Here is a 21,621-nt window from a genome sequence, read left to right on the forward strand (position 1 = left end):
CTTGTTCTTTTCTTTATTGATACACTTATAGCATAGCATAGTATAGATTTTGGTTATCAATAGACATACACCATATACAAATTTCCTTGAAATTATTCCAATTTAATTGCAATAACGTTCAAAATTCATCGCAACCTCTGCTCACCAGATCCAAAGAGATACATTTATATATATCAATTACAAATTCGTGTCGCACATGCGCAAATTTTTTGAAATTTGCTAAAATTAACAGTGAAACTAATAATACGATCCGAGGGTTATAGCCCGATCTATAAACGATCTCGATCTATACAAGTCAATGCCGCGATTATCTTGTTTTGTAGCTTCTTGCTAGTTCGATTGCAACTCGAGATATGATTTAATTTCGAGCTGTGCGTTAAAAACTAGGGTGCAGACATTATTTCTGGTTTAGTGTTTTGGAAGTTAGTGGTCTTCGGATTCAAGTATATCGCTCCTATTTCTGGCTAATTCTATTGTTTTTTTTTTTTTTTAATTTTTATAATTAAATATGTTTGTGTTCGCATATATGCACGTTCTACAACTAGGTTTGTGTTAACAAAAACAAAAAAATTATAACAATTTTGTAAATGGAAATACAATAATAGTTTGCGTTCGTATGAGTGGATGAGTATAATGATTTTTGGGGCAACGGGCCGAAGGATCAAGGAGAAAAGGAAGAAACAATTTAGAAAACATCGACAACAACTCAAGGAGGTAGCGAACAAGCGATCGGTAAGCGCGTTTCTCATACACTTCGATATACGTAGGCGCATATATCTCGATTGGTTGTGAACGTGCTATATATATATGTATGTAACATTTCGATTAGTATGCGCGTGTTTCATAAAGTAGACAAGTATATGTTCTAGTGGCCTCCGGTGTGCTCGCTATCCTGGCTGTCGCTTTCTCAGAAGACGAAGCGGTTGATGTTCATGCCCAGTCCATTGCCTCCACATCCTCCGGGCGGCGGCGGCGCCTTGTCGTCCTCGTCACCATCGCCATCAAAGTTGTGCCGGCTGACAAACGCATTGCCGTGACCGCTGTTGCCACGCTTAAAGCGTTGCATCTTCAACTCTTCGTTGTAAACATGGTTGTCCTTTCTTACGTAGTCGCGAAGTCGGCGTGGCAACTCCTCCAGCTTCAGAGGCGGCGACAGTGGCACCGAGACCACCTGGTCATTTGAGCCCGATACCATACTCGAACTGCAGCTGGCCGTAACCGAATTAGACTCATTGGAGTGGCCGCACATCTTGTAGAACAGGATGTAGGGCGTGTTGGGCGAAGTGAGATTGTGCATCTCCTCCGGCTTGGAGTGGGTAACCACGTTATCGTTGAACTTGTACCAATTCTTGGCTTGATCCGCCGCGAACGTAAAGTAGTGACCGGAATCCATGCTGTACCCGGCGTGAACAACACCCGCATACAGATCATAGTGCACAGTGGACATCTCCTGCAGCGAGTCCTTTGCCGACATTTTTACTGTGACCTAGCGTGCGAAATGGTTAGCTAAACTTGTAGCGGAGAAATTCGCTGCGATACTTACGCTCTCATCGTGGAACACCTTATGCATGAGCTTGGTGCGGAAGTGGTACTTCTGATCGTACTTGAACTGCTTGAGCGTGAGAATAAGGTTCTTCGGTGCCTGGGTGACCCCGATGTGGCGCTCCGCATCGCAAAGCTTCTTGCATTGTGGACAGAAATATTGATTGTCACCGTCCAGCTTCTCGGGCGAGCAGTAGTACTCGATCAGATCCTGCACCGAGTAGTTGGTGGCTCCACAGTCTTCCTTATCATCGGGAAAAGACAGCTGCAGCTCGCGAAAGCTGTCCTCGTTCCGGCTCTCCCAGCCGCAGTTTAAACATCGATAGGTGGTGGAAAGCTTGCCAGCGAACGTCTTGTCAATGGTAGATGGTGGCTTCGCCTGATCAACCTGCTGGCCCTGCTGCTTTAAGCCGTTGGTGGCTTTGGTGGGAGTCGCGGGTGGTGTCGGTGTGGGCTTGTGATTACAATTGTCACTGTTGCTTCCACTGCTGAGCTCGTGATCCTTGCTGTTGTACGGAATAACGCCGCTCGACAATATATCCTCGCTCAGCAGTGCGGGCACGTCGTCCACTTCCCTGCCGGTCTTCGGAGGACCAACACTGTGACCAGTGACTGAGGAGCTGTTGATCTCGTGCTCGTGCAGCAGGTCGAGCAGATATCCTAGGAACTCGGAGCTGTCCTGTTGTAGGCCGGGCGTGAAGCTAGGCGGCCGGGTGGCGTTCAGCACTCGCGAAGGCGTTAGTTCGTAGCGCAGCGAGTGATGCATCAGGGCAATCTGCTGCTGCACTTTCATGAGCAGCACTGAATTGCACTCGATAAGCAGGATTTGCCTGCTAAAACTGCAAATGGAAAATGAGTATATGTAGTTGTAAGAAGATAAATAAAGCCAATAAGCTTCGTAATCGTAATTATTTTCGTAATCGGAAATTGACACCTAAAACAGATTTATAAACAGTGAGCTCTTAAACAAAAGGTGCTGGCAAGGCAATGCAAATATAGAACCGAGTTTTAATCATAAATATGAGGCAAAGATATTATTTTGCGCTTCTACTTTGGGGAAATTAGAAGTGGGGTTTCTTCATTTGATCTTTACTTACTCGCTGGTCATGGCTAGCGCCTGAAGTACGCTATTCATGTAGCAGGTATTCCCCAGGTTAACGAGTCCAACCCTCGCATTCCGCCGACCCCACGGCTGGGCATTCTCATGCATTGCCTTTGCCAGAGCCACGCAATTCGGAGAGGGCTCATAGGTCTGCAGGGCTTTCTTGGTTGCGACATAGAGCTCATCCTGATCATAGAAACGTAGCATTAGGGCGCTGGTTAGGTCGACCAGTTGCTGCAGACATTTCTTGGTTTCCAGGCCAATCTCGTCCATGGTGGTCGACTGATTCTTCACATACTGCAGGACTCGTGGGATCCTTGGCAAGATCTAATAGGGTAACCAACCAAATGTCAATAATTATGTTGAAGCTAATGTTTGAGTGAAGTGTTTACCTTGTGAAAAACCTCGGGGGTCTGATTAATCGTTGACAGCATGTGAAACACAACCGGTGCGGCCTTTTGCCTCAGCGCCGGAAAGATCATCACGTGGAACAGCTTCTCGATGTTGTCCATTGCAATCTCGTCGAGCAGCGCCATTTTGCCCTGATCCCTTAGCCCCTTGAGCAGCGCCAGCACCCAAAGATTGAGAGTGCTGCAAAAGGTGCAGTACGTGATCCAATCACAGAGCAGGTTCACCGTCTTCTTAATGCTCGAGTCCTGCACATTCTGTTCCAGCAGCGAGTGTACAGCCTCCAGGATCTGCGTGGAGTCGAACAGCTGGAACACAATGGCCACGGCACACGAGGGTGGTGGCTCGAATGGCGACTTGGTGATCAGCTCGTAGACGACACGCAGGTAGAACATTTGGTGGAACTTCTCGTTGCGCGTAGCCAGAAAGGCACCGACCTGGCAGACGTCTTCCTTTAGGCGTGGACAGGATGCGCCTCGTGGAATTTGCAGACGGGCCAAGTCCACGATAACCCTCTCGCAGATGGCCATCACATTGTGGCCTTGCTCCGGCATATCGATGCTTTGGAGGTATGCCAGCAGGGCCTTAATATCCCGCTTGCCCGATCGGTTGGAGTTCAGGCTCTCGCCAGCGGGCGAACCCGTGTCCATGCCCTTTGGCAATACGTTCTCTTCGGCATTCGCCATTCCGTTCGCGGACATGGGTTTGGCGTTGGGCGGAATGCCGTTGCCAGCTCCTCCGGCATTATCCGAGGCATTATCACCCGCCTCGCTGTTATTCTGCTTAACGGCCATTTCGCGTTTCAATCGCTTGGCGTGGGCGTGGACGTGAGTGGCACAAAGGCTTGCGGACCACAGGGCCGACTGGAACTTCCAGTTGCCGATGGGCGGAGGCGTGGGCTTGCCTAGCGCCCGAACACAGCGGCTTTTTCGTTGCCTGCGACTCTGAGCGAGGAGTCTGAGCCGCGTGTCCTTGAACCGCGCTCCGTTACGTGTCGTCGTTACGATTTGACTGCGACCTTTCAACGGGTCTCGAGTGCGCCTCGATCCCTGCCCGATCCTGGCCAGAAACTCCCGCCACAAGCGCTTTAGAACAGAGTCCTAGACGAGTGTGGTGCACGGTAGGGTCGGTGGCCCGTGCCACATCTAAGGCGCCCCTTTTTTCGGATTACCCTGCTCGGCTTTAGCTTCGATTGCTTGCTCACACGTCGCCCGTTCGACTTAATAACCCGAATAGATTTGATTCGCCCTAAAAACTACAATTTTGACTGTTTTAAAACGAATTCTTTGTGATATTTTTCGGATTTGTTAATGTTGTCTACTGAGTCAGTGAAAGCGTTATCGACACGTTCAGACTGAATGACGGGCAGGGCGACTCTGCACGACAAGTCGGGGTGGGTGAGAATGAGGTGGCACAAAATTTGTAATTGCATTTATATGGTGAGTAATACATACTAAACGAAATAATAGTATTTTGATTTATGTTGTTATATTTAGCCCATAAAATAGTAAGTTAGGTCTTACAAACAGCGCTACCAGATCCAGTCAAAATTGAGGAAGCCTGAACGTCTATAGGCCTCCCAAAATGGCGTTGCCATGAAAAATGACAGCTGTTCGCTGCGAATGGCTATTTATGTTTGTTTTGACTCGGCTTTCGAATATATCGCAAAATATATACAGGAAACATTTATATTCACAAAAATCTGTACGATGCACCCAGGGCAAATTGAGGTCAACGAGATCAATGGCTATTGGACATTTCTGCTGAGCGTAAGATACTCGCCTATATACAATCAAAAATCAAGAATCCGGCAAGTTGTCACTATTTTTGCAGATCGATTGGAAGGATCCCTGGCTTATTGGCCTTATTTTGGCGCATATCTTAACCACCACCACTGCGCTGCTCAGCCGGAACAGCTCCAACTTCCAGGTTTTCCTCTTCCTAGTACTGTGTACGTGGACTTGGCGGCTTCCTTGACTTACCCGATAAATGACTCTGATTTTTGCATGTGCTTCATCTTCCTCAGTGCTGGCAGTCTACTTCACCGAAAGCATCAATGAGTTCGCTGCTAACAACTGGAGTTCCTTTTCCAGACAACAATACTTCGATAGCAACGGCCTGTTTATCTCGACAGTTTTCTCAATACCTATTTTGCTTAATTGCATGCTTTTGATTGTAAGTTATAGTGTTTCCACTGCATGAAGTGTGTATTTATCTTTGCTTATTTGCAGGGCACTTGGCTCTACAACTCCACGCAGCTGATGGTGACTCTAAAAACAGCGCAGCTCAAGGAGCGAGCTCGCAAGGAACGCCAGACTAAGGCGGATTCGGAATCCATAGCACATAAAAAGGCAGAGTAGAACTTACGCCTGTATTACATGCAGTTAAAAGCACAAGTAGAGCTGTGAAATTATATGTTATGCTTTAAATGGATTTTCCTGTCATCTAGATGTAGTTTGCTGCACAGCTCTCGTCTTTAAAATAAATTTAATTTAGTATAATCAAACTTATAGAATTTGTAAATTTAGGCTATTTTTACATCCTGTTTTACTTAGCGAAGTTACAAACCTAACATGCCCTTCATATTAAGCAAAAAATCACACCAGTTACCGTTGCCACCTTGGTAAAGCAGTTTTTACTGCCACCTAAAATTTTCTATATATATCACGTAATATGAACTATTTTGATATTTTTGACGAAATTAACATTATAGATCCAATCAGCTTATTGCCTGTATCAATTTCTGATCTGTGTGCCAAGACTGTAATTTCAAATTAGAAGCTCGTTGGACCTGTGTCATTTTTTAGTACGAATTCAATTGGGAGCCCTTCGTCGTCTGGTAACACTGTCCAACGATTTTGTTGTTGCTGGCTTGTGGGTGTCGAAGCAGTGTCGCGGCGCAATGTTGGAAGTGGTTTTTGGGTAAACAAAATCCGTTGATAAGATATTCGCACGGAGCTAATCGCAAATCGCGCTGCGTATTTACCGTTGGCAAGCCAGAAAAAAGTTTTGCATAGCATTGCGGTTTAAAGCCAGGCTCAAAATTCCTGCGAGCTCGCTTGTGTGTGTGCGTTTTTGCCGTCGGTGTGTATGTGTTTTGAGCCCATAAGCGTAGCCCGAAAAAAAGAAGTTTTTCTGTTACCATATTTTTTACCAAAGGCCAAAAGGGCGCAGCATCTTCGCTCTCTATCTCGGCGCTGCATCTTGCTCTCTCGTTCGCTAACGCGAGTTTGGCAACTCCGTTTACCGTTCATCGTTTATTGTGTGTAAACAGCAGGTGAAAATAAAACGCGATAAGTGCAGAGAAACAGGAGAAGGAGGAGAAAGAGCAGCAAGAAGAAGCAGCAACTCCGCGCAGCCCAACAAAAAGTGACGTATTAAAAAAGGTTGCTAATTACAAAAGGTAAACAACAAATAATGTGCGGATTATATTACCAAATTCCCGGGCATAAACAATACCAATAAAATGTTGCTAAGATTGCCCTTCCACCCCCCTCACTTACCCACTGAAATGCGTAGTAGATTTCCGCGATAGGAAAACTCGGATGAGTGACGCGTTGGCGACGCAGCGCACAGTGTTCATTCATAAAAAGTGTCTGCCCCCCTGCGCCCACTCCCAAAACACTCCCCCCTCCCCTCCACACTTTGAACCAAGCCTGTTTGTGGTTGCGCCTGGAATTTAGTTTACAACTAAATATGTTTGCGGGCAGCTAGGAGGAAAGTTCGGATTTGGTTGTTTTTGCTATGTGGGAAACCATAGTTAAACTATTTGCATTCCGTTGGAAAGTCTAGTGGTTCACGCCACGCCCCATGTTCGCTCGTTCACGAAATTATGAAATTGTGTAAATTATATTAAAAAGCTTAACGGGTATATTGATATCTCCTCTATAATACTTCATACAAGATAAGTTTAAGGAACTGAAATGTTTGAAGTTTTAATGAATTTCCTTAACTATTGCGTCTGGTTGACATCCAAGTTCGCATAGTTGAAAAATTCCATATCAAACTGAGCCGCATGCCTTAATAACTAGACCTTTTGCTCATTGAGATTAGATCACATACCGCCATATGGCAGTCGGTGAAATGATTAGCTCAGCGAATAATTAAGCGTCGTGCGAATGAAAAGTCACACACACACACACTGCAACTTGGTGTTTAGATTAGAGCATTTTGTATCTTAGCCCACCTTTGGCAATCGGTGATATCGAATAGCAGGAAAAACAATAATACGGAATTTATGGTCAGCGTGTCGCCAAAATGCCAAAGTCAAGCGAAATAAATACATAGAAATAATGAAAGAAAAAAAACAATCAAAATAACTCGGTGACATCATTTTGACTAATCGCCAATTTTAGCATTTGAAAAACGGCGGCTGCTCGCCCGGCCCACCAACAAGCGCGCGAAGGTGCGAAGGAGAGAGTCCACCAGGGAGGGGGCTGCGAGCGAGTGCGGGAGTGGGAGCGAGAATGAGAGGGGGAACACTCGTGGCAGGTGCGCCAAGCCGAAGTTCAAAACGAAGCTCAAACCCGAATGCCAAGCGGCATTCCGAACCACCTACAAGTCGGCAAGTAAAATGGATCGAATGCTCTTGCGATATCAGCGAGTTTCACTTTCGAGCCCCTCATCTATACACGAATACTATCTGCAATCGGAACAATCACTAGATAATCCCACGATCCAACATTAAGCGCATTGCTTTTATCACAGGTATTAAATCAAAGCCATGCATTTGGAAAAGTGCGCTTGCCATTTGCCAAATTTAAGTGGCTTTAATTGGCTGGTTTTTACGACTCATTGGCATTATGACGATCTTTAAATTTTACGATTAAATGCATAAATCAGGTGTTGAAGTGTAGTGCAAGTGGTTGCTACATATACCCCTACATAAATAGAATCACTCCAGAAAAATATGGCATTCAAGTTGAGTTAACTACTGGCTTGTATTGTAAGCTAAGAAATTGTTAAGTGGTAGCTATTCTCAAAAGCTTGCGCACAGGGGTGCCTTTCTTTAACTCATTATTATATCCATTTATATCCATTACGATCAAATATTCGTTATATATGGAAAATTGCCTAGCCTACCGTGACTCTATTGCCTGCCTGTTGATATTTCCCCCGCGGCAACTTCGATCCGATGCAATTAACTCGAACATATTGTGGCTCATTACGAGGGGCATTCCAATCTGAAGACGAAGCGACTCGATCTAGTTCACAGATACAGAGCTGCATACACGCATCCCACTGGTTATTTCGGTTAATTTTGATGTGTGCTGCTAAGAGCCGAGAGTGCAGAGGACTAGGCACCACTGCTCCACATCCCCAGATATTTCCGACACTACGTGCGCTGCGATGCGACGTGTCGACCGGGTGGGTGGAAATTTGGAAATGTTGTGAAAAGCTAAATGAGGCGTGACACGAAAAAGAAGGCAGAGGGGAAAAAAGAGCAAAGCGACAAACACGCAGAGCAGCATGGAAAAAAAAAGAAAAAAACAAACAAACAAACAGAGCTGAGTGCGGCCACCCACAACATGACAGCCGCCACAACAATGGCCATAGTAGCGTCGAGGAGCAGAACGAGAACGTGGTGCCCACCAAATCTAGCCACGGAGTAATTTCGGCCTAGAAAACAAAGAAAACGAAGAAAACTGCCCAGTTGTCTGCGGAAAAGACAAAGGAAGAATGGAAAACCAAGAGAGCGGAATGAAAAAGGGGGACCAATTCCGCACAAGGCGCACAATTAACCCTTTCTTTGAAGTCAGCGGCGAATGTATCCACTGTCCACTTTCCACTGGGCTTTAATTAGTTTATGGAACAAGCGTCCCGGCTCGGCTAACTGCAATAAAATTAATCGTTTATGCTGTAATCGCATTTAGCGGCGCCGACCTCCTTTCCACTCCTCTCCTCCCTACTCCTCTCCACACCGGATTCTGGCCCGGATTTCCACACCCGCAGTGGCCTCGTTTGATGTATGGGATGTACATACATTTATCGCGGGCGACAACTTTGTTCTCCATAACCAAGAGGCAGTCATGTGTGGGCATTCCATTACAGGGGATTTTCGCTAGCGATTGGAGCGTAAAGCATCTGGTTATTTTAAGACCAAGCCCATAATAATAAACCCAAAGGGCTAACCATAATTGTTCTTGCTTTACAATCAATTTTGCTCAAAAAAAAGAAAAAGAAAGAAATAACTCAAGAAACCAATTAACCGCAAACAGTGAAGTCCAGAGTCCACGAGACGTACATGCTCAGCAGCAGGAGTAGCAGGATGCGCGACAGGATTGGCCACAGCAGCCAAATCCACTGGAGCACATCATGCAGCTGTCCGCTCCGTACGGAAATTGATAGCACGGGGAATACGGGCGGGGACCACAGGACCACGATCCGCCACGAGGACCACAAGATGGCGCACAACCACCTCTGCCTCTGCCTCCACATCCACCTCTCCCTCCTCCACCGCCTTGGCCGCCTCCTCCTCCTCCGCCATAGCGGGAGTCACAGAAGGTGGTGCCAAAGGGCCCGTTACCGCCACTCCATCCGCATCTGGTGAAGCCCGAGTACTCGCCATACGGACAATCGCCGCACGCACGCTCCGGATAGGGTCCAATGTAGAACGGATTGAACTGTCTGCAGCTGGACATGTTAGCTGGCTAATATCGGAGGTCCATCAATTGGAAGGCATTCGGTATCAACTACTCACATTCTGGACTTCACTGTGCGCGGCCAGTGAGCTCCTCTATTCGGTATAATTTCGATAATCGCCTCCAACAATTGCTTCGTTATTTCCCATTAAAAGCCGAAAAGCCAACTAGACTGCCCATAAGTATGGCATTCTATGGAGCCAACTGATCCGACTGATTCGATCGACAGCGGTGGGGGTTAATATATGGCCATTGTTTCATCTGGCGCGTGTTTTGTTTGTAAACACCGATCGTGGCCAATAAATATTTGGGCATCGGACTTCCGCTTTGCGAATGGGGGGCCATAATCTAAATATTGTTTATTTACAATATATGTGAAAAGCATTGGCAAGAATAGCATTTGTATATTTGTATATTGTTTATTTGAGTTTAGTGTGCAATAATCGAACTAACTAAAGAGGGAATATTAAATATTTGTAGTAGACAACTCTGTCCACTTCAAACGTGCTTATATCAGCACAGTGGCCTCTGGCTAAGCTGCATTGATTGGTCAGATTGTTCGTCGTCGTCGTCGTTGTCGTCGTGGCAATGCCATTATGTGTGACAGTTGCATTCCAAATCTCATTATAGATTTATGCAAAGTGCAGGAGGAAAGCTTGGAGAAAGGCAGCCGACTTGCAGACTGGCCCACGATTTCCATTTTCCATATGCGTGGTGACTGTTGACCACTTGGGCCCTCGTTTGCATTGATTTGTGGGGCTTTCTTTGTCATCCCTTTTTGTGGCAACCTCTTTTTGTCTGGGATTCGATTTCCAATCGCACTCCCAATTCGATTGCAGTTCCACTTGATTGACTTGACTCTTGTCGTTGACATGGCCACAGTTTCCCAGCGCGCAAATAGAAATAGAACAAGAGGAACCCACAAGTGGGTTTGGTCCGGTTTAGCCGAATATATCTTATCGTTTGCGGTCTGTTTGCTTTGCAGATCGTTATCAACGCTGCTGAGATAGTGGAACGCATTGCAAATGGATCGTGAAATGGGGGAAAAAAAACCCGCCCACTTCAAATGCCTTGTGTCTTCTTTATTTCGTAAGAGATTCCGAGTGCGTGGGTGGCCCACATTGGGTCATTGGGTTACAACATTCAACCGACAAAGAAGACAAACAACACCACCCACATAGTGCGCCCACTTTTTAGTGGCCTTGTGCAAAACACTTTGGCCCACTTGGGTAGCGACATTCTGTCTGCTACTAGCGATTTTCGGACTCGCTTGGCCAATTAGCTGGGCATTTAGAACGCTTGCAGCTCGATAGCGTCAAATGCTCGATTTCATTACGTTTCGACCTTAGGTTTTGTTTCATGTTTTTCACGCTCGCTTTTCCGCTTTTCGCTAAGCGCACGTTCAGATGCCAAAAATAGGGCGTGACTCAGGTGATAAAGTGGAAAATATTTACTGCGAATCGTTTGCTCATCTGTGCTAATTATACTGGGGATTGTCATCGATGGATCGATGGTGTTGGCTGGTGTTGAAACGGTTGTCACACCCCGAGTTTATAAATTGTACAATATATCCACAGCTTGCAATCAGTTGCAAATTCCTCGACTAGTTATTTGCATATTTCGTTAGGAATTTGTATCTAAGCGTGGGTGGCTGGTGCTCATTAATCCGTGGATTGCTGCAGGTGCAGGTCACTCCAAGGGTTACTATTTCGGATAATGAATAATGCAGTTCATAGCTCGGAATGTTAATTCACCCTTCGGCTTATCGTGTGGTTTCTGCACTTCATTTGCCTCGATTGTTTGCAATAAGCGATGGATAAATTATGCAGCAAATTGATTAAACATTTAGCAGATTGGTTCGCATTTCTTTTGGTTTCATTATTTAGTCATACTAAATAAAATACCATACATATCTTATTTTGATATATTGTATTAACTTGTCATATTGCTCTGCATGCTCGTCTAAATAATCCCTTTAGATTCAGCCGGTTATTTATATTTCACATCCTGCTGACACTTTAAGTTAAATGCAATCAAGCTAGACAATGCAAAAGGCTTTGCCATCCAGGTGACTCAAGAGCGTCTTATCTGCACCATGACCTTGGCCAGGTGGCTGTGGGAAAACACAATCCGGCTGGGGGCCCATCATCTGCATTGCTGTCAGCAATGCCCACCTGCCCACCTGCTGGCTGGGCTGGCGAACAAAGAGCGGACAGGTAAAGCCCCGGGATCTGGGGATTATGGCCACAGTAAAGTCTTCAGAGTGCGTCAGCTGCCACTCCAACTTCAAACGATGCGAATGGCTCCGTTTCTTAAGCTCTTCGGTATACACTTTATACCACTGCCTTGGTGGCTCCAATCCAATCCCTTTGGAAATCCTTGAGCGGCGACAACTAATGGCGCTTTGTCTTGCCGAGGAATGTGCATTTCGCTCTTGCCGTTGCCCCTTTTTAGTTTTTCTGTGTAGTAAGTGGCACAGATCCTGCCACCGCCCCACATCCTTGCCACTCCGTTCCATTCGTTTCTAGTCCATTCCCTTCCTGTTTGCTCCCATTGCGAGCTGTACACATAATTACTCCGCTTGCGCATTCTGACGAGGCTGATGACAGTTGCCTCGTCTAACTGGGACACCACTTCCTTCCAACGGGAGCGGGTGTTCCTTCTGGCTTGTGACCAGCTTTTTTTTTGTGCTCATGGACTAATTTTCGTGCGCCTTTGATGGTTGGAAAGCACGGTGAAAAACAAATCACTGTATTCCCATAGCTTTTATTGCTTGAATTTGCAATAAGCGTGGATTTTAAGGGTGAAATGTGTACATTAAACGAATAATTGTAACCCATAAAGACTATAACTTCTTTTGGAAGTTAAACCCAAAAATGATGATACAAACTTTCTCACCGTGCACAAATGAGCACATCCAAGTTATGGGACTTCCTTTGCAGGCGAGGCCCATCAATTATGCCAAATGGAGCATATGCACATCCACTGTTGGCTCGATTTTTCAATTAACTTACCTGGTAGTTCGCAGACAGCCTTTGCCTTTTACCTGCTGCCTTTGGCCATACATTTTTCGAGGCTCGGACGTGGACAAAAGGTTATTGCCTCGTCGACCAGCGATTTGAGCTGATCAATTCGGGCAGACATGCAATCTCCTGTCCTGTTGTAGCTGCAAAAACGGAAAAGTCGGAATTAACACGGAATAAATCCGGGTCTCCGCCCCGCCATCGCCATCGCCATCGCCTCGCTGTGGAATTGCAAATTATGTGCCCAGTTATCATCGCTGGAGCCAGTTGTTTGGCTTTGATTTCCCTGGCACGCAAATGGCATAAAACAGCAGCACCCAGGACTCACGGGACCCTTACGGGATTGGGCGAGGAATCCCAGGACACGGAGGACCTGCAGCTGGAAACTTGTTTAATTTGCTGCTTTGCGGGAAAAGCGCACAGCAAAGGAGAAACGTGGCAGTTGGAAGGGGGAGGAAAACTTTGATGCAGCTCCTGGACACGCTATCCTCGTCCTCGTCCTCGTCCTTGTTGCCATTCATATTTCATCCATGCGGTTTCTCCGCTCTGCTCCTCGTCCATGCTCCCTGTTGCTTTTTCACATTTTTTTTTTCCTTTCAGCTCAGTTAGTAAATTGAGCATCAACGTGCGCTCCGGCTGACTTAGCTGTCCCTGGAGTTCCTTTTGGGTTCACCTGGGGTCACCTGGGCAGGTGATGGATGGTCGGATGGCTGGCTATTTAGCCGGCTGATTTAAAGTTTTCGCTGCATGGGGAAAACATTATCCACTTTTGCTGATATGCTAATTAAATGCATTTATTCTTTCTTTATGCCACCATTGCTTTTCCATTAAATTAGCTGTATCGAAAGTCCTGGGCTTACCAGACAGATAATCTAAATGCCAAGCAATGCTTTCCATTCAGACTTCTTGCTATTGAAATGATGGTAAATACTTTTGTATTTAAAAAAGATTTTATCGGAATTTCCGTTTCCTCTGCTGCATCCTTCAATTCGACTCATTTCCCATTCGAGGTCGAAATTAAGCCTGAATTCAATCGCAAATTGCAGTTTGCCGGTAATGAGCTGCAAACTTCTGGCATACAAAACGAGTTTAAAACGATTTCAACTTAAAGTTCTGTGGAAAGTTTGCGCTAAAAGTGTCACAGGCAGCAGATCCGATTTGAAAAGTTTGCCTAGCTGGCTGGTTATTTAAAGAGAGGAGCTTCTAAACAAATGGCAGGAAAATAATAAACAATAGACGACAATACAAATATGTGCAGCAAGGCATTGAGCTGCTGGCTGACCACAGCAAAAGATGCCAGCAATTGTGGTTGCAATTGGGCACAATCCCCAAAGAGCGAGGAGGTGTTTTTGGGGCGCTGGGGACACTTGCAATGGAATTTAATATGCTGTCGACACGAGCGAAAAGAGAATTCTTAGTGCGGAGATATCTGAATGACACGAATAGGGCTGCACACGCCCCCCTTAACCTGCTTAACCCCCTTCTTGTTCACTGAAAATAACATTTAGAACAATTATATTGTATTTTCAATATGTTTGTGCGCGTACTCAAATTTTTGAAGCCAAAAGATAAATTTCAGTCTCAAAACGCTAGGAATATACAACTTCCTTGGTACTATGCACATTTAAAATATAACATTGCTTAGTTTTTAGAGAGACTATAATTTCTTTTCGTGTGTTTATAATCGGCGGGTGGCCACTTGGCAGATGCTCATGCGATGAGGAGCAGCAGGATGTCAACGCTCGGGGCAAGTGGCAGCATCAAAACTGCAGCAGCCGCTGGCAATGCGGAATTCCCATCCATAGCCATGGTCCCCCGTGCCAATCCTGCCACCCGGACACCACCCAACCACCACTACTCCTGGCCGAGCTGAAATTATTCAGCCAGGTCTTGTTGCATACTTTCGAGCGCAAATGTTTGCAGAGCATTCGCCCCGTGCCCCAAGAATTTGTGAGTGTGCTAGTGCGAGAACGAGTGTATGAGTGTGGGTGTGAGTGCATATTTATATACGTATGTTATGTATGTCCTAATGGCTGTTGTTGCTCTATTTACGTGCGACCAAGTGGTGGAGCGAAACCCGAGGAACGCCGGTGCCTTGTGACTCATCATCCTCAATCTCCAAACATCCGGACTATCATCCACACTTAGGTCTTGAGAACTTAAAGTCCGAAGGGATTTGCAAGACACTGAAAGATAGTATCCGAAAGTGTGCTAACATATGTCTTTATGCCCATTATTATACAATATTCTTGGGCTACTTTATTACTTTCTTTAATTTATTTTATTCAAGCTGTTTTTGTGATTGTACAATTGAAATGAGATATGATTTTCTCCCAGTACAGCCCATTCCACTCAGCTACTTCATCATCTCAGCTCCAGTTCCATTCGCAGTTTGCAGTTTGAAATTGAATTTCAGTTTGGGCGTTTCTCCCCGTCTTGTAATAACACTATCATTTAGTTGACAGAGGGCAGCAGGAAAAAGGAAGCGGCATTTAAATAAGAATGCTTGTTTAAATTGGCCAGCTCTGGATGATGAAAGGACATGGCAGGCAGGCGGGCAGGACAGGATGGGACATACATACATACATATGTGTGTGCATTGTGAGCCAGAAATGGAAACCAGATCCGCACAGAAAAGTTCTCTGATTATTTTCGTACGATGACTCAGAGATGTCTGCTCGCCTTTTTCCAAGGACATTTTTTTCGCTCCCGCTCTCGTGAAAGATGGAAAATCAATTGCGAAAACTTGGGTACGAGAAGCGTGATGTGACAGCAACTTCTGAAGTTGTCGTCACCCTTCTGGCGTGGAGTTATGCATCAAGGATATGATGAGGATGCTCCAGCCACCGCGGCGGAAGGGGAAGCTGCGAGGCATTCCTCCCGATTAATTGGACTGGTAAAGCGGTTTAGGCGATAGCAAAAACTTTCAACGCGTAGGCGGATTATTAAATTCGCTATTGTTTCACTAACTAGCTGCGGAAACAGCGGCGGGGGATTCCCCGTCTGCCACCCTGAATTGCTCACTTCCTCTTCCGGCGATTGCCGCTAGCAGGGATGCACCCACTCCAGCAGACACCAGACAATGGCATCACACTGGCGAAAATTCTAAAATCAGGATGGAGTGTCGTCGCCCATCGATTGCTCAGTTTTCAAGAAAATGAATCATAAGTTTATGAGCTTATGGTTTATAAAAGATTATTTAAATACAATGGTCTATTTTAAGGAAATGTTTACCTATTGTTTTTTTAACGGATGATTTTAACTGTTAAGATACATGTTGGGATACTTATAAATTTAATAAACTGATAAAACTGACTGGGAAAAATCTTTCTCATATCAGGACATTTGGTCATTAATATACCAAAATTTTCCAGTGCATCGGCAACCGGCCTGCCGAAGCCAGACGCCAAACACAATGAAATATGTAAAATGGGGGCTGAATTGGGAAATGAATAGATTCCCTAAGCAGACAGCGAATCCCTGTGCTGGGGGCAGAGATGCTCCTAATCCTCCTCCCCCCACCAACGACCCACTTATATGCGACTGCTAAACCATAACTATTTACGCTTATCCTGATCATAATGCATATGTTTTAATTAAATTCCAGGCGAGGAATGGAACTGGAGCCGCGAGTGGCCATACTGCAGGACCTGCGCCTGCAGACCTTCGACTCCATTCGATTTGCCTCCTACCGCACCGCCTCCAAGCTGCGCTATATACAGAAGTCCACAAATCTGCACTTGGTGGACATATGGAATGTGATCGAGGCCTTTCGCGAGAATGGCCTGAACACCCTGGAGCCGCAGAGCGAGGTGAGCGTGGCCAGGCTGGAAACCCTGGTCTCCTCCCTCTATCATAACCTCAACAAGCGCCTGCCCACCGCTCAGCAGGTGCCTGTGGACTCGAAGGCGGGTCTGCTGCTCAACTGGCTGCTGGCCGCGTACACAAGGTGCGTGCTTCAAATATACTCTAAAATATGAAAAGCCATTCAACTATTTTCCTCATCTTCAGTGATAACTCGGGCAAGATACGCGTTTTCTCCATCAAAGTGGCCCTGGCCACTATGTGCTCTGGCAAGCTGGTGGACAAACTAAGATGTGAGTAATGCACACATCATTTGATTACCAAATAAACTAGATTGAAACTTTTCCATCGGACAGACATATTCTCGCAGATCTCGGATGGCGCTGGACAGCTGGTGGCCTGGAAGCTGGGCGAGTTCCTGCGCGAAGTGCTGGCCCTGCCGGCGGCCGTGTACGAGTCGCCCACATTCCACTACAAGGAGGGGCTCGAGGAGGAGATCTTCCCGGCCGAGAATAAGGTGACGGTGAACGACTTTATGGCCACGCTGATGTCCGAGCCGGGGCCGTCCTGCCTCGTCTGGCTGCCGCTGGTGCACCGGCTGGCCACCGTGGAGACCATTGTGCATCCGACTGTCTGCTCTGTTTGCCACAAGGAAAACTTCACCGGGTTTCGTTATCGCTGTCAGCGGTGTCACGCCTACCAGTTGTGTCAGGAGTGCTTCTGGCACGGCAAGACATCGCTGAATCACCAGAACGATCACGAGGTCAAGGAGTACTCGAGCTACAAGTCGCCCAGCAAACAGATCGGTCACTCGCTGCGCAAGAGCTTCCGCTGTGTGCCCGAGAAGACGGTGCAGGTGCTCCCTCGCTTCCCCGACCAGCCGGAGAAGACGCTCAACCTGTCGCACATCGTGCCGCCCTCGCCGCTGCCATCGCACAACGGCTTCTCGGACCCCTCGGGCCTCGTACATGGCCACCACGGCCCGCATCCGGGTCTCCCGGGCCAGCACGGCCTTTTCGATCGCTCCAGCACGCTCGACTCGCGGGCCACAGGCCGCAGTCTGGACAGCGCCAGCGGCACGGCCGGCACAACCATGTCTCGCGTGGCCGCCGCTTCTGCCAACGACGAGGAGCACCGCCTGATTGCCCGCTATGCCGCCAGATTGGCCCAGGAAAACCGAGCGGTAAGTGAGACATACTTAAAATCTATTAAGTCCTTCTTTAATTACTATGCAATCCATACAGCCATCCAACTTGCCCGACAATGCCACACCAATTGGCACAGATAACTCGCGAGCCCAACGCGAGCTAATTGCCCAACTGGAGTCCAAGAATAAGGAGATAATGCGGGAGATAGCGCGCCTGAGGCGTCAACAGGAGACGGAGCAGATGGCGCCAGAGAATCCGGCGCTAATCAATGAACTGCGTGCTCTAAGGCAGCGGAAAGGAGAACTGGAGGGCCATTTGGGTGCTCTGCAGGATTCGCGACGACAGCTAATGGAGCAACTGGAGGGACTGATGCGAATGCTGAAGAACCAGCAGACAGCATCGCCTCGATCCACGCCCAACTCGAGTCCTCGTTCCGGTAAATCCCCACCAATGCCCGGCGGAGCTGGAATCCTGGGTACATCCCCCATGAGTGCTCTACACGCCCAGCAGATGCAGCAACATCCGATGGCCGGAGGAGTCAGAGCCAGCCAGCAGCAACTCCTCCAACAGCAACAGCAGCAGGCTCATGGCCACGGGCCATTTAGCCAGAGCCAGCTGGAGCAGCTCAACCAGATTAGCAGCGATATGCGCAGCGCCTTCGCCGCCAACGGAAGTGCAAGTGAGTAGAGATTGGAGGTACGGACCCTTGGGTTACTCATCGGTTAGGTTCGTTCATGTCCAAATTCTGAAATCCCCTGTGTGAAATTGGTTAACGCGAAAGTTTAGGCCTGGGTTCAGACAGATATTAATCGTATATTCCGCTCAACAATGCGGTAACACCGCCACTGGCAAAACACACACCCAAAAACCAATAACCCAAACGAATATCACCTGACCAATTCACCCGAAACACACGCTCTCACGCCCAAAAACACACTCGTTTCTTGATCGCTTCGCCTTCGCAGCGCCACCGCCAATGCGCACCACCACTGCCACTGCCAATGTCAGTGCCATTCCCAGCCTCAATCCGATTTCGAATCAGAATCCGAATCTGAATCCCGACGCGGAGCTCAATGAGGCTGCCGATCATCTAACGTCGGCCATTTCGCACATGGTCAGCGACCTGAACGCAGGTAAATCGTTGGATTCGAACCCATCTAACCAATCGCTTACGCTTCCAAAACTGCAACTGCAATTGCATCTGCATCTGCTGCTCCTGTTCCTTGCTCCTGTTTTCCCAGAGTTGCTCGTGAATGGTGATCTGCACTGCACCAGCACGTAGATTTCGTAGTAGCACCGCTTCTAGAGCCACCAAACCAAACACAATCCCAGCTCCAAATGGAATGTTTTCACTCTGTGCTTATCCGTGTTCTTTTTCGGTGTGCGTATTGTGTCTTTGGGTCTGGCCATTTTCCAGGACGGGGAAGGGCACAGCAGCTGGGTCCCCAGCCGGCGAGCTCCATACCGCAGGCTCGCTTCATCATGCCACTGGGTAAGTTGTCCCGGGCTGCATCGATCCGAACTGAAACGCTCCTCCAACTCCTGCTGGTTCCCACTTCTCTAAAGCGATCAATTTTCCGTTTTGTTTTCTTCGTTTTTTTTTCCAAACCATTTGATTTTAGATTATTACCCCAATAGACGGCATAAGAAAAAATGCTGCAAATATTGAGCTCCTCCCAGTTTGGTTAGTTGCCCTTTATAATTTTCGCTCATTTCTTCTGTATGTTAAATCGGGGAACCCTGCCCATCCAAAAAACCAAACCAAATCAAAACAAACAAAAAACAAAATCGCCCAAAAAATCCGATTAAGAATTCCGACACATCGAGGGTGGCGAGTCCGAGGACTCGAGTCAGTGCGAGTGCAACGATTGCGAGTGCGGGGAGTACGAGGAGGTGTTCCGCACCGACGAGGATCTCGAGTGCGAGGGAGCTGCAGCTCCATTTGGGAATGCATACTCCTTGTTCCCTACTAGCGGCGTTCACGAGGAGGACCACTTTGATTACACTTTCGGGCAGGGCGAGGAGCTGTCCCAGGTGAACCGCATCCTGGGCTATCGCAACCACCCCGAACTGTTCATCGACGATGAGCAGGCCGGTTTCCCGGCGCTGCACGAGATCGGTGAGACAATCGATGAACTGCAGCTGATCATGCATGCTTATATCATGAAGTATAGTCTGAATATATAAAGTGTTCGTCGTAGGTTATATATATACTCTGTGATCAGGTAAAATATGCAAAATCTACTGCTGCCTCTACAGTATAGACCATCGTAGCTCGCTCGACTCACGAACTTCCACTCCACCTCAGGTAGTTTCCAGTCGGGGCTCTATCTATAGTTACTTCTATAGTTCTACAACATAGCTCATCATCATTGCTGCACTCTCAACCGTCTCTCTCTCTCTCTATATATATATCAATCAATCTCAGTCAGCTCATCCTAGTTAGTCTCTAGATTTGATTCACGTTGGCTGCTTGACTCAAAGGATTCGAATAAATTGTCTGATTTTGATTTGAGCCATGATACCGATAATACATATGCTCACCGCAAACTTGATCAATTTCAGATTTCGACGAATCTCAATCGTATAACCAAGAGTGGAATGAAAAGGTAAAGGATTTCGCCATGAAATCCTGCTCACTGTTGATCTAGATGTTGTTCTTTGCCGTTGTCTATCCTTATTTATCTATTTCTCTCTGTACATGCACTCGATATCCGAAACATAATTCGAATATATATCTATATATCCTGTAGCTAGTGTAGTGATTGCTACTTTCCAATTGCCTTGCATGCCAAAGATCTTGAGTACGATTAAAGAGAAAACATGAGGCTTCGATGACTTATTTTAATACAGATTTCTATGTTTCCACAGGCAAATGCGAATAGCCAATGGCAGGAGCAGTTTGCACAATGGAGTCTTAATTCGCAGAAGAACTAAGAACTGGCTACCAGTGGAAACCGCAGGACTGGGAATCTCCAGAGGCAGCTGGATGGATGAAGACGAATTCTCGCTTAGCTTTCTACCTTACCTTAACTCATACGTTGACTTAGAGCAATTTATTTATTGATTATTTTACTGAGCCGTAGCCTACACTACCTTAATCATTATAATTTATACTTTGAAGATTGCTATCTACACAGAAAACACAGATATGTAAACGGATATATGCATCTATATGATTATTTTACTGAAGCAAAAGATATGAATATAGCTGATAAAAAAGACTTGCAGTTGCACTGCTCTTCGAAGTCGCAAAACCATTGAATCTCGTTGAAACTTTTACGATCGTACTGCTAAAGGGCAATAAGAGGTATGGTGTTTTAATTTTAGGTTTCCGCGATTCGTAATTGGCTTTTAGATTGTGTAAGCGCCCCCGTCAGCGGATATTTATTACCAAGAAACTTAACAAATGGAAAATCAAATCACGTAATGCGTAATACAAATACGATATAGACATTGACATATTATGTACTTAATAACTAGCAACTTGTTGAGAACCTAAAATCAAATTCTAAATGCTCTACATTATATATATATATACATTATACACTTTGAGATACGATAAAGCCAACAACTATTTGAATCACATGAAAGAGAAGCCCAATGTTGAACACTAAAACGAAAAACTAAACACGATTTATATATTATCCATTTATAATATGCATTCATACAAAAAAGTTATACCATATAATCGTAACGGCATAGAGCACGATATAGAGAAAATCCGACATTTATAGAACTTATACATAACTACTGAATAAAATAACAAGAAAGAGAAAATTAAATAAAAAGGCATTTTAAACAATCACAAAGAATGAACGTTTTTATTTTGAAATGAAGTTACTAGCTTGAAATTTCATTTTAAATTTCAAATTAATTTGAGGATGCCATTGGTTCCAAGAGGAATGGCGTTGCCATCTGATTTTCGAGTGTGTGTCTCCACTTAGTATATC

At 46.2% G+C, this 21,621-nt stretch overlaps 4 protein-coding genes across 12 annotated transcripts, besides 1 other annotated feature; 2 read left to right on the forward strand and 2 right to left on the reverse strand.

Moving 5' to 3' along the window:
- Nucleotides 1-11: 11 nt before the first annotated feature.
- Nucleotides 12-5,142, reverse strand: DUBAI (Deubiquitinating apoptotic inhibitor). 2 transcript variants are annotated; one of them, NM_165900.2, is made up of 5 exons: nucleotides 5,035-5,142; nucleotides 3,037-4,307; nucleotides 2,640-2,971; nucleotides 1,544-2,381; nucleotides 12-1,486 (listed from the first exon to the last, which is right to left on the reverse strand). In NM_165900.2, the coding sequence occupies exons 2-5, from the start codon at nucleotides 3,844-3,846 to the stop codon at nucleotides 908-910; spliced, it is 2,559 nt and encodes an 852-aa protein (NP_725167.1). In that variant the 5' UTR covers nucleotides 3,847-4,307; nucleotides 5,035-5,142; the 3' UTR covers nucleotides 12-907. The 2 variants fall into 2 exon arrangements, with proteins under 2 accessions (NP_725167.1, NP_610784.1); NM_136940.2 differs by lacking the exon at nucleotides 5,035-5,142 and having other exon boundaries at nucleotides 492-1,486; nucleotides 3,037-4,401.
- On the forward strand, nucleotides 4,685-5,555 carry Tmem18 (Transmembrane protein 18). The gene is made up of 4 exons (NM_165902.4): nucleotides 4,685-4,821; nucleotides 4,886-5,003; nucleotides 5,079-5,227; nucleotides 5,284-5,555. The coding sequence occupies exons 1-4, from the start codon at nucleotides 4,762-4,764 to the stop codon at nucleotides 5,410-5,412; spliced, it is 456 nt and encodes a 151-aa protein (NP_725169.3). The 5' UTR covers nucleotides 4,685-4,761; the 3' UTR covers nucleotides 5,413-5,555.
- Nucleotides 5,556-5,909: 354 nt separating this feature from the next.
- On the forward strand, nucleotides 5,910-21,481 carry Dyb (Dystrobrevin; the record flags this gene model as incomplete). Of its 7 annotated transcripts, none has more annotated exons than NM_001032236.3 (8): nucleotides 5,910-6,136; nucleotides 16,324-16,665; nucleotides 16,728-16,813; nucleotides 16,877-17,703; nucleotides 17,765-18,347; nucleotides 18,634-18,801; nucleotides 20,234-20,277; nucleotides 20,540-21,481. In NM_001032236.3, exons 2-8 carry the CDS (start codon nucleotides 16,331-16,333, stop codon nucleotides 20,603-20,605), a joined length of 2,109 nt encoding a protein of 702 aa, NP_001027407.2. In that variant the 5' UTR covers nucleotides 5,910-6,136; nucleotides 16,324-16,330. The 7 variants fall into 7 exon arrangements, with proteins under 7 accessions (NP_001027407.2, NP_001097287.1, NP_001027408.1 ...); NM_001103817.2 differs by lacking the exons at nucleotides 20,234-20,277; nucleotides 20,540-21,481 and adding exons at nucleotides 19,086-19,160; nucleotides 19,479-19,855 and having other exon boundaries at nucleotides 5,910-6,455; NM_001032237.3 differs by lacking the exon at nucleotides 18,634-18,801 and having other exon boundaries at nucleotides 5,910-6,455.
- On the reverse strand, nucleotides 9,198-9,885 carry CG30334 (uncharacterized protein). 2 transcript variants are annotated; one of them, NM_001259352.2, is made up of 2 exons: nucleotides 9,753-9,885; nucleotides 9,198-9,685 (listed from the first exon to the last, which is right to left on the reverse strand). In NM_001259352.2, coding segments are annotated over exons 1-2 (387 nt in total). In that variant the 5' UTR covers nucleotides 9,755-9,885; the 3' UTR covers nucleotides 9,198-9,300. The 2 variants fall into 2 exon arrangements, with proteins under 2 accessions (NP_001246281.1, NP_725170.1); NM_165903.3 differs by having other exon boundaries at nucleotides 9,198-9,702.
- Nucleotides 15,030-15,082: a mobile genetic element.
- Nucleotides 21,482-21,621: the final 140 nt, after the last annotated feature.

Source organism: Drosophila melanogaster, chromosome 2R (assembly GCF_000001215.4).
Source record: "Drosophila melanogaster chromosome 2R".
Classification (NCBI taxonomy): Eukaryota; Metazoa; Arthropoda; class Insecta; order Diptera; family Drosophilidae; genus Drosophila; species Drosophila melanogaster.